This window comes from Globicephala melas, chromosome 2 (assembly GCF_963455315.2).
Source record: "Globicephala melas chromosome 2, mGloMel1.2, whole genome shotgun sequence".
NCBI lineage: Eukaryota > Metazoa > Chordata > Mammalia > Artiodactyla > Delphinidae > Globicephala > Globicephala melas.
Window position 1 is genome coordinate 91,020,072 of NC_083315.2, and position 12,251 is coordinate 91,032,322.

Sequence of the window (12,251 nt, forward strand, 5' to 3'; positions counted from 1 at the left end):
TGCTTAATTGTTGGAGACGAGGTCAAAGAGTGTGGTGTTCATGTTGACATCTGCAAAACCTCCTGAAGTCATCTACATTTACTGTCGCCACTCTTTAGCTTCTAAAACTTCTTTAGAGCCAGGTTTCTGCCCTTACCAATTGATAGGAGCTGCTTTTTGAAAAACTTTCAAAGGATCTATTCAGTAACCAAATTCAGAGGTCTTTTCTAAGTCCCCCATCTTCCTTAAATGTCTGTAACATTGTATTCTTTTGAGAACCTTCATCGTTTAGAAACTCCTTCCCTCTGATTTTCACAAACTTACTTATCCTAATATTTCTCTTGTTGATTACCCATTTTCAATCAATGATTGCCTTTTTTCCCCTCACTTCCTTCTGCCTACTAAATAAGACATTCCCCAATGTTTTCTTTTTCTTACAGATCTTTTATTTCTACCACCCCAATTAAAACTTCGTAAGATAACTTTCCCAAACTATAGAATCACTTCTGTTTGTGTGCTACACATTACTGCTTGGATCTTACATTTGCATTTCAAACTCAGAGTATATTAAATTGATTTGTCATCATTTCATTCTACTTCCAGCTTGCATTTTTTCTTCTTGACTCCCTTATTCTGTTCATGACACCATGATTCATACGTTCATCCATACAGGAAATCTGAGAGCCACTGTGTTCTGTGTGTTAGATGTTAACAGATTTTGATGGGGGGAGAAAGTTTTATGCTCATGTAAGATCAGGAAATGCTAGGTTGAACAAATCAAACATGATTTTTTAAGCCACTGAACTTCTCAAACCCTTTGATCAATCAGTGTTCTCAGGACTTCCCTGGTGGCTCAGTGGTTAAGAATCCACCTGCCAGTGCAGGGGACACGGGTTCAAGCCCTGGTCTGGGAAGATCCCACATGCCATGGAGAACTAAGCCCGTGTACCACAACTACTGAGCCTGTGTGCTGCAACTACTGAAGCCCATGTGCCTAGAGCCCATGCTCTGCAACAAGATAAGCCACTGCAATGAGAAGCCTGCGCACGTCAATGAAGAGTAGCCCCCGCTCACCGCAGCTAGAGAAAGCCCTCACGCAGCAACGAAGAACCAACACAGCAAAAACTAACTAACTAAATAAATAAATTAATTTAAAGAAAAAAAATTAATGTGCTCATTTCTAAGAGAGATATTCCCAAAATTTATTTAACTATAGAATTCCTTTTTTTAAGATACAATCAGTGAGAAATACTCTTAAAAAGTGACCTTTGACTCATTTCCCTGCCATACTCACCCAGATTTGAGTCTTCCTTATCCTAAATTTATTTTATAATCTTAACTTATTTCCTATGGGTTTATTCTTTTTTGCCCTGACTGCCCCCACCCTAGTTTGAGTCCCTTATCACCTTACACTTAACTTAGTAATAAACTTTCTATTGGTTTCCTTGTCTCCTAACACTACTGTCTCCAATCTGTTACCTTCAGTGATACCCACTAATCCTTCTTGAAGCAATATGTTGACTACATTATTACACTTCAGACAGTATCAGTATATTCAGCTTTACATGGCAACGCAAGGCGTATTTCCAGTTTAATTGCTCATTAATTCTGTCCATAAACCCTTTGATTTATCTAGTTTTTATTCCTTTCCATTGCCCGAACAGGAGTTATTACTTCCCCTTATTTCTCTTTGTTTATTCTGTATCTCTGCTTACAGTGCTACCATCTCTCCATCTTCCCGCCATACTTAAATTCTGCATATTCTTTCAAACCCCACTCAAAAGCTTTTTTAAAAATTTATTAATTTATTTATTTTTGGCTATGTTGGGTCTTTGTTGCTGCACGCGGGCTTTCTCTAGTTCCGGCGAGTGGTGGCTACTCTTTGTTGCAGTGCGTGGGCTTCTCATTGCAGTGGCTTCTCTTGTTGCAGAGCACAGGCTCTAGGCACGTGGGCTTCAGCAGTTGTGGCACGTGGGCTCAGTAGTTGTGGCTTGTGGGCTCTAGAGCGCAGCCTCAGTATGTGGCACACGGGCTTAGTTGCTCCATGGCATGTGGGATCTTCCTGCACGAGGGCTTGAACCTGTGTCCCCTGCATTGGCAGGTGGATTCTTAACCACTGTGCCACCAGGGAAGCCGCTCAAAAGCTACTTTTGCAAACAAGTATTCCCAGTTGTTTGTGATTCTTTTTTTTTTTTTTTTGCCCTATTAAGGTTATTAGTTTATACCATTTATGTGGCTTACAATTTTTTACTTTGATTGTGTGTGTATGTGTGTCTGTCTGACTGTCATAATATTTCCTACAGGTTTGCAGATCCTGTTGATGTAGCTCTAGTAACACGTCAAACAATTTTGTGCTTGTATTTAGTAAATGTATACTGAATGATGTAATAAAGTAGATAACTTGTCAATTTATTTGCATTTTTATTTTCCTTTTAGGAGGAACTCTTACTGGTGGCTTATAAAGAATGTCATAAAGCTGTGATGAGGTGCAGTACAAGTTTCAAATCTAGTAGCAAAACAGTAGTACAATTGTGTGGTCATACTTTGGAAACTAAATCCTACAGAGTATCTGAAGATCTTGTAAGCATACATCTGCCAATCTCTAGGACTCTTGCTGGTGAGTGTTTATTTGGTTTTTGCATATTTCTATTAGCTTTGTTTTCTAGATATTCATATTAGAATCAGTACTATTTTTGTTCTCAGTATGCACAGACATACTCGGATCAGATACTGCAGTTAAAAGCTGTCACTATCCTTCAAAGAGCTGTGACCAGAACATCTAAGGGTGCTACCTGGGCTTTTTGTTATCTTGGTCAACTAATGGATCCTTATACTATATACTTAAGGACTAACTTGGTAATTTATCGCCTAACCAAATGTAAATGTAGGAAAATCTTGTTGCTGTTTTTTCACCCTCTTCTCTTCCTGATTGCACCAGTGTGTTCACTGTGTCACTGTTCCTTTCACCACTAAAAGAAAGAAATCATAGATTTTCTTTAATCATCGTTTGATTTGCATTTCTATGTAAACCGACCGTGTCAGTGTCTTTTTCTTTTAACAACTTTGTATAAGTGTACATAATTATATTTTTAATTGTGGTAAAATATATGTAACATAAAATTTACCATTTTAATCATTTTTTAAGTATATAGTTCAGTGACATTAAGTACATTCACATTGTTGTACAGCCATCACCACCATCTATATCCAGAATTCTTTCCATCTTCCCAATCTGAAATTTGTGCCCATTTAACATAACTCCTCATTCCCTGCTCCCTACAGTCTCTGATTTTCTGTCTCTATGACTTGACTACTCTAGGTACCTCATATAAGTGAAATCATACTCATATCCTTTTATAACTGGATTATTTCACTTAGCATAATGTCCTCAGAGTTCATCCATGTTGTAGTATATGTCAGATTTCCTTCATTTTTAAGGTTGAATAATATTCCATAGTATGTATATACCACGTTTTGTTTATCTATTCATCCTCCAGTAGATGCTTGGGTTGCTTACATCTTTTGGCTATTGTCGAATAATGTTGCCATGAACACAGGTGTCCAAATATGCACTTGAGTGCTTGTTTTCAATTCTTGGGGTATATACCCATAAAGTGGAATTGCTGGATCATAAGGTAATTCTACTTTTTAATTTTTTGAGGAACCACCATACTGTTTTCCATAGCAGCTGCACCATCTTACATTCTCAGAAACAGAGCACAAGGATTCCAATTTCTTTACATCCTCATCAACACTTGTTATTTTTTGTTTTTTAAATAGCCATCCTAATGAGTGTGAAGTGGTATCTCCTTGTGGTTTTGATTTGCATTTCCTTAATAATTAGTGATACTGACCATCTTTTCCTGTGCTTACTGGCCATATGTATATCTTCTTTGGAGAAAGGTTCAAGTCCTTTGTCTATTTTTTAATCAGATTTTGTTGTTGAGTTATTGGAGTTCTTTGTATATTCTGGATATTAACTGCTTATCAGATATATGGTTTGCAGATATTTTCTCCCATTCTGTGAGTTGCCTTTTCACTCTCTTTATAGTGTCCTTTGATGCACAAAAGTTTTTAACTTGGTGTAGTCTCATTTATTTTCCCTTTGGTTGCCTGTACTTTTGGTGTCATATCCAAGAAATTATGGCCAAATCCAATGTTATGAAGCCTTTTCCCTTTGTTATTTTCTAAGAGTTTTATGGTTTTAGCTCCTGTGTTGAGATCTTTGATTCATTTTTAGTTAATTTTTGTATATGGTATAATTGACATGATTTTATGTCACTTCTATTTTTATAAAAAGAAATACCAAGATTCGTTTTTATTTATTTTACTGAAGTATAGTTGATTTACATGTTGTGTTTAATTTCTGCTGTACAGTAAAATGACTCAGGTATATGTATATATACATTCTTTTTCATATTCTTTACCATTATGGTTTACCACAGGATATTGAATACAGTTCCCTGTGCTATACAGTAGGACTGTGTTGTTTATAAGTTTTTATTTCTTTTGATGCTTGGCTAAGAGGAGAATAATTTCTTAAGAGGCAGAATATTATTTTTATATAATTTATAAGCACACCTTGTACAATGTAGGATCTTAAATATGTTAGTAAAACTGTGTTTCAAAATTAGAAATCAAATGTTTGCATTCTGAGATGTCATTTCTAAACTCAATAAACGTATGTTTAAATCTCACAAGTTTTCAAACTTGATGAGTTAACTAGGAAACAAATCAGCTGGGTTTATTGCTTTCTCATTTTTCTCTCTTTTTTTTTAATCTTTAGGTCTTCATGTGCGTTTAAGCAGGCTGGGTGCTATTTCAAGACTGCATGAATTTGTGCCTTTTGTAAGTGACTCTATTAAATGTTGATTTGCTTATATTCTATTTCTAAATACCTCTTCTAAAAAAAATTATTTATTTATTTATTTATTTATGGCTGTGTTGGGTCTTCGTTGCTGCGCGTGGGCTTTCTCTAGTTGTGGTGAGCAGGGGCTACTCTTCATTGCAGTGCGTGGGCTTCTCATTGCGGTGGCTTCTTTTGTTGTGGAGCATGGGCTCTAGGTGCATGGGCTTAGTTGCTCCACGGCATGTGGGATCTTCCCGGACCGGGGCTCGAACCCGCGTTCCCTGCATTGGCAGGCAGATTCTTAACCACTGCACCACCAGGGAAGTCCCCTCTAAATACCTCTTGGTTGAGTGGGAAGAAAAAGAACATTTTGAAATCATGGGGACTTGGAGTCATCTAGTTCAAGCCCTCAGTTTTACAGATGAGAAAACTGAGCAATGTATAGTGGCGTAACATCCAAGCCCTCTGGGATATAATGGAATTGATCTCACTCTGTTTCAGGAGGATTTTCAAGTAGAGGTACTAGTGGAATATCCTTTGCGTTGTCTGGTATTGGTTGCCCAGGTTGTTGCTGAGATGTGGCGAAGAAATGGGCTGTCTCTCATTAGCCAGGTATGGCAAGGCCTGTTGTTCACACTATGAATGTGTTCATTTTCTGCTTGTTTTTTCTTTTATATGTTTTACTTTGTGTCCCTGGATTTTGCTGAGTATTTGTTTTGTGTTCTCTTATATAAACTCAGAAATGAAAGTTCTAGTGGCCATATAGACATTTATCCTTTAATACTGTTAAGTGGGTAGATTAGGTGAAAGCCAGTAGTACCAGGAACCATCCCACCAATATACGTCTTTTCTGAAGATTACTTGGGAACATGTAATCTTCCCACCACCAGTCTTAATGGAAGGGCATTGTTTCCCTCTGTTGTAGAGCAAATAAGGAGAAGTGCTTTTCCTAAGTGGTGGGGAAACAGGGCTTGTAAAGATACCACTTGGGAGAAAAATAGTGTTATGATTGATTGTAGAAATTGGTTTACTTTATTGAAGTGGGCATTTTAAACTTAAGGGAAGTAAATTCTTTTGTTACGCATGTTGAGAGTAATAACTAGTATAGAGCATTTTTAACTCTGAATTATTTTCATGCCGTATTTTCTCACTTCATTCTCACAAATCCCTTAAAATGATTTGTAGATTTACAGCTTATTTTTTGCCACAAAGGAGTTCTTGGGGTTTCTAGTTTAGAGAAAATTTTAAGAATTCTGTTTGAGATAAAATGATTCTTTTAGCTTCTGTTCTCCTTTTTATTTTATAGGTGTTTTATTACCAAGATGTTAAGTGCAGAGAAGAAATGTATGATAAAGATATCATTATGCTTCAGGTACCTATTTAAATTACCTCTGATATTTGTGTTAACCTTCCTTCCTAGGTTCCTTATAATAAGCGAAGATACTGTAACTATTGTTAACTTCACTTAAATTTTTCTCACTGTTGAAATGAATATAGTATCATAGAAGCAGAAGGGACTACTGCATTATCTTCTGCAGATTTACCTTATAATTTTTTCTCACAGTCCTACTAGAGACAAAGTGTTTCTCCATTTAATACATGAGAACTATGGTACTTGATTTCTTTCACAGATTGGTGCATCTTTAATGGATCCCAACAAATTCTTATTACTGGTACTTCAGAGGTATGAACTTGCTGATGCTTTTAACAAGACCATATCCACAAAAGACCAGGTAAGTGACAGAAACTGATAAGTAAATTAATTCCAAAGGAAATATTATTTTAAAAATTTTAATCATATTTAAGATTTTTATTTATTTATGTATATCTCCAAAAATCAGGCACATACGTAAAACATACATATACACACATATATTCTTTTTACTCTATAAAAATTAGAATATAGTTGGCCTTCCATATCCATGGATACAGAATCCCAACTGTACTAGCCATTTTATATAAGGGACTTGAGCATCTGTGGATTTTGGTATCTGCAGGGGTCCTAGAACCAGTCCCCTGCAGATACTGAGTGATGACTGTGTATAGATTAACAAAAAGGAGAAGAAAACTCACATGAAACTCTGCCTCCTAGAAATGATCACTTTTAAAGTTTTGGTGTCTTTTTTTTTTTTTTTTAACATCTTTATTGGGGTATAATTGCTTAATTGTGTGTTAGTTTCTCCTTTATAACAAAGTGAATCAGTTATACATATACACATGTTCCCATATCTCTTCCCTCTTGCGTCTCCCTCCCTCCCACCCTCCCTATCCCACCCCTCCATGCGGTCACAAAGCACCCAGCTGATCTTCCTGTGCTATGCGGCTGCTTCCCACTAGATATCTACCTTACGTTTGGTAGTGTATATATGTCCATGCCTCTCTCTCGCTTTGTCACAGCTTACCCTTCCCCCTCCCCATATTCTCAAGTCCGTTCTCTAGTAGGTCTGTGTCTTTATTCCTGTCTTACCCCTAGGTTCTTCATGACATTTTTTTTCTCTTAAATTCCATATATATGTATTAGCATACGGTATTTGTCTTTCTCTTTCTGACTTACTTCACTCTGTGTGACAGACTCTGGGTCTATCCACCTCATTACAAATAGCTCAATTTCGTTTCTTTTTATGGCTGAGTAATATTCCATTGTATATATGTGCCACATCTTCTTTATCCATTCATCCGATGATGGACACTTAGGTTGTTTCCATTTCCGGGCTATTGTAAATAGAGCTGCAGTGAACATTTTGGTACATGACTCTTTTTGAATTATGGTTTTCTCAGGGTATATGCCCAGTGGTGGGATTGCTGGGTCATATGGTAGTTCTATTTGTAGTTTTTTAAGGAACCTCCATACTGTTCTCCATAGTGGCTGTACCAATTCACATTCTCACCAGCAGTGCAAGAGTGTTCCCTTTTCTCCACACCCTCTCCAGCATTTATTGTTTCTAGATTGTTTGATGATGGCCATTCTGACTGGTGTGAGATGATATCTCATTGTAGTTTTGATTTGCATTTCTCTAATGGTTAATGATGTTGAGCATTCTTTCATGTGTTTGTTGGCAGTCTGTATATCTTTGGAGAAATGTCTATATAGGTCTTCTGCCCATTTTTGGATTGGGTTGTTTGTTTTTTTGTTATTGAGCTGCATGAGCTGCTTGTAAATTTTGGAAATTAATCCTTTGTCAGTTGCTTCATTTGCAAATATTTTCTCCCATTCTGAGGGTTGTCTTTTCATCTTGTTTATGGTTTCTTTTGCTGTGAAAAAGCTTTGAAGTTTCATTAGGTCCCAATTGTTTATTTTTGATTTTATTTCCATTTCTCTAGGAGGTGGGTCAAAAAAGAATCTTGCTGTGATTTATGTCATAGAGTGTTCTGCCTGTGTTTTCCTCCAAGAGTTTGATAGTGTCTGGCCTTACATTTAGGTCTTTAATCCATTTTGAGTTTATTTTTATGTATGGTGTTAGGGAGTGTTCTAATTTCATTCTTTTACATGTAGCTGTCCAGTTTTCCCAGCACCACTGATTGAAGAGGCTGTCCTTTCTCCACTGTACATTCCTGCCTCCTTTATCAAAGATAAGGTGACCATATGTGCGTGGGTTTATCTCTGGGCTTTCTCTCCTGTTCCATTGATCTATCTTTCTGTTTTTGTGCCAGTACCATACTGTTTTGATTACTGTAGCTTTGTAGTATAGTCTGAAGTCAGGGAGCCTGATTCCTCCAGCTCCGTTTTTCGTTCTCAATATTGCTTTGGCTATTCGGGGTCTTTTGTGTTTCCATACAAATTGTGAAATTTTTTGTTCTAGTTCTGTGAAAAATGCCAGTGGTAGTTTGATAGGGATTGCATTGAATCTGTAGATTGCTTTGGGTAGTAGAGTCGTTTTCACAATGTTGATTCTTCCAATCCAAGAACATGGTATATCTTTCCATCTGTTTGTATCATCTTTAATTTCTTTCAACCGTGTTTTATAATTTTATGCATACAGGTCTTTTGTCTCCTTAGGTAGGTTTATTCTTAGATATTTTATTCTTTTTGTTGCAATGGTAAACGGGAGTGTTTTCTTAATTTCACTTTCAGATTTTTCATCATTAGTGTATACGAATGCAAGAGATTTCTGTGCATTAATTTTGTATCCTGCAACTTTACCAAATTCATTGATTAGCTCTAGTAGTTTTCTGGTAGCATCTTTAGGATTCTCTATATATAGTATCATGTCATCTGCAAACAGTGCCAGTTTTACTTCTTCTTTTCCGATTTGGATTCCTTTTATTTCCTTTTCTTCTCTGATTGCTGTGGCTAAAACTTCCAAAACTATGTTGAATAAGACTGGTGAGAGTGGGCAACCTTGTCTTGTTCCTGATCTTAGTGGAAATGCTTTCAGTTTTTCACCATTGAGGATGATGTTGGCTGTGGGTTTGTCATATATGGCCTTTAGTATGTTGAGGATAGTTCCCTCTATGCCTACTTTCTGCAGGGTTTTTATCATATATGGGTGTTGAATTTTGTCAAAAGCTTTCTCTGCATCTATTGAGATGATCATATGGTTTTTCTCCTTCTATTTGTTAATATGGTTTATCACATTGATTGATTTGCGTATATTGAAGAATCCTTGCATTCCTGGAATAAACCCCACTTGATCATGGTGTATGATCCTTTTAATGAGCTGTTGGATTCTGTTTGCTAGTATTTTGTTCAGGATTTCTGCATCTGTGTTCATCCGTGATATTGGCCTGTAGTTTTCTTTCTTTGTGACATCCTTGTCTGGTTTTGGTATCAAGGTGATGGTGGCCTCGTAGAATGAATTTGGGAGTGTTCCTCCCTCTGCTATATTTTGGAAGAGTTTGAGAAGGATAGGTGTTAGGTCTTCTCCAAATGTTTGATAGAATTCGCCTGTGAAGCCATCTGGTCCTGGGCTTTTGTTTGTTGGAAGATTTTTAATCACAGTTTCAATTTCAGTGCTTGTGATTGGTCTGTTCATATTTTCTATTTCTTCCTGATTCAGTCTTGGCAGGTTGTACATTTCTAAGAATTGATCCGTTTCTTCCAGGTTGTCCATTTTATTGGCATAGAGTTGCTTGTAGTAATCTCTCATGATCTTTTGTATTTCTGCAGTGTCAGTTGTTACTTCTCCTTTTTCATTTCTAATTCTATTGATTTGAGTCTTCTCCGTTTTTTTCTTGATGAGTCTGGCTAATGGTATATCTATTTTGTTTATCTTCTCAAAGAACCAGCCTTTAGTTTTATTGATGTTTGCTATCTTTTTTCATTTATTTCTGATCTGATTTTTATGATATCTTTCCTTCTGCTAACTTAGGGGTTTTTTTGTTCTTCTTTCTCTAATTGCTTTAGGTGCAAGGTTAGGTTGTTTATTCGAGATGTTTCCTGTTTCTTAAGGTGGGCTTATATTGCTATAAACTTCCCTCTTAGAACTGCTTTTGCTGCATCCCATAGGTTTTGGGTCGTCATGTCTCCATTGTCATTTGTTTCTAGGTATTTTTTTATTTCCTCTTTGATTTTTTCAGTGATCACTTCGTTATTAAGTAGTGTATTGTTTAGCCTCCATGTGTTTGTACTTTTTACAGATCTTTTCCTGTAATTGACATCTAGTCTCATAGCATTGTGGTGGGAAAAGATACTTGATACAATTTCAGTTTTCTTAAATTTACCAAGGCTTGATTTGTGACCCAAGATATGATCTATCCTGGAGAATGTTCCATGAACACTTGAGAAAAATGTGTATTCTGTTGTTTTTGGATGGAGTGTCCTATAAATATCAATTAAGTCCATCTTAATTTATCATTTAATGTATCATTTAAAGCTTGTGTTCCCTTATTTATTTTCATTTTGGATGATCTGTCCATTGGTGAAAGTGGGGTGTTAAAGTCCCCTACTGTGAATGTGTTACTGTCGATTTCCCCTTTTATGGCTGTTAGTATTTGCCTTATGTATTGAGGTGCTCCTATGTTGGGTGCATAAATATTTACAGTTGTTATATCTTCTTCTTGGGTCGATCCCTTGATCATTATGTAGTGTCCTTCTTTGTCTCTTCTAATAGTCTTTATTTTAAAGTCTATTTTGTCTGATATGAGAATTGCTACTCCAGCTTTCTTTTGGTTTCCATTTGCATGGAATATCTTTTTCCATCCCTTCACTTTCAGTCTGTATGTGTCTCTAGGTCTGAAGTGGGTCTCTTGTAGACAGCATATATCTGGGTCTTGTTTGTGTGTCCATTTAGCCAATCTGTGTCTTTTGGTGGGAGCATTTAGTCCATTTACATTTAAGGTAATTATTGATATGTATGTTCCTATTCCCATTTTCTTAATTGTTTTGGGTTCGTTATTGTAGGTCTTTTCCTTCTCTTGTGTTTCTTGCCTAGAGAATTTCCTTTAGCATTTGTTGTAAAGCTGGTATGGTGGTGCTGAACTCCCCCAGTTTTTGCTTGTCTGTAAAGGTTTTAATTTCTTCATCAAATCTGAATGAGATCCTTGCTGGGTAGAGTAATCTTGGTTGCAGGTTTTTCTTCTTCATCACTTTAAATATGTCCTGCCAGTCCCTTCTGGCTTGCAGAGTTTCTGCTGAAAGAGCAGCTGTTAACCTTATGGGGATTCCCTTGTGTGTTATTTTTCCCTTGCTGCTTTTAATATGCTTTCTTTGTATTTAATTTTTGACAGTTTGATTAATATGTGTCTTGGCGTATTTCTCCTTGGATTTATCCTGTATGGGACTCTCTGTGATTCCTGGACTTGATTAACTATTTCCTTTCCCATATTAGGGAAGTTTTCAACTATAATCTCTTCAAATATTTTCTCAGTCCCTTTCTTTTTCTCTTCTTCTTCTGGAACCCCTATAATTCGAATGTTGGTGCGTTTAATGTTGTCCCAGAGGTCTCTGAGACTGTCCTCAGTTCTTTTCATTCTCTTTTCTTTATTCTGCTCTGCAGTAGTTATTTCCACTATTTTATCTTCCAGGTCACCTATCCGTTCTTCTGCCTCAGTTATTCTGCTATCGATCCCATCTAGAGTATTTTTCATTTCATTTATTGTTTTGTTCATCATTGTTTGTTTCATCTTTAGTTCTTCTAGGTCCTTGTTAAATGTTTCTTGCATTTTGTCTTTTCTATTTCCAAGATTTTGGATCATCTTTACTATCATTATTCTGAATTCTTTTTCAGGTAGACTGCCTATTTCCTCTTCATTTGTTAGGTCTGGTGGGTTTTTATCTTGCTCCTTCATCTGTGGTATGTTTTTCTGTCTTCTCATTTTGCTTATCTTACTGTGTTTGGTTTATCTTACTGTCTCCTTTTTGCAGGCTGCAGGTTCGTAGTTCCCGTTGTTTTTGGTGTCTGTCCCCAGTGGCTAAGGTTGGTTCAGTGGGTTGTGTAGGCTTCCTGGTGGAGGGGACTACTGCCTGTGTTCTGGTAGGTGAGGC

At 36.6% G+C, this 12,251-nt stretch overlaps 1 protein-coding gene across 3 annotated transcripts in view; it reads left to right on the forward strand.

The window, feature by feature from the left end:
* UBR1 (ubiquitin protein ligase E3 component n-recognin 1) overlaps positions 1 to 12,251 on the forward strand; it is a 166,934-nt gene that overhangs the window by 87,538 nt on the left and 67,145 nt on the right. For all 3 annotated transcript variants that reach the window (XM_030842844.2, XM_060294402.1, XM_030842843.2), the window contains exons 15-19: positions 2,416 to 2,596; positions 4,766 to 4,827; positions 5,330 to 5,440; positions 6,135 to 6,200; positions 6,460 to 6,561. In XM_030842844.2, coding sequence (XP_030698704.1) covers positions 2,416 to 2,596; positions 4,766 to 4,827; positions 5,330 to 5,440; positions 6,135 to 6,200; positions 6,460 to 6,561 — 522 coding nt within the window. The remainder of the gene's footprint in view (positions 1 to 2,415; positions 2,597 to 4,765; positions 4,828 to 5,329; positions 5,441 to 6,134; positions 6,201 to 6,459; positions 6,562 to 12,251) is intronic.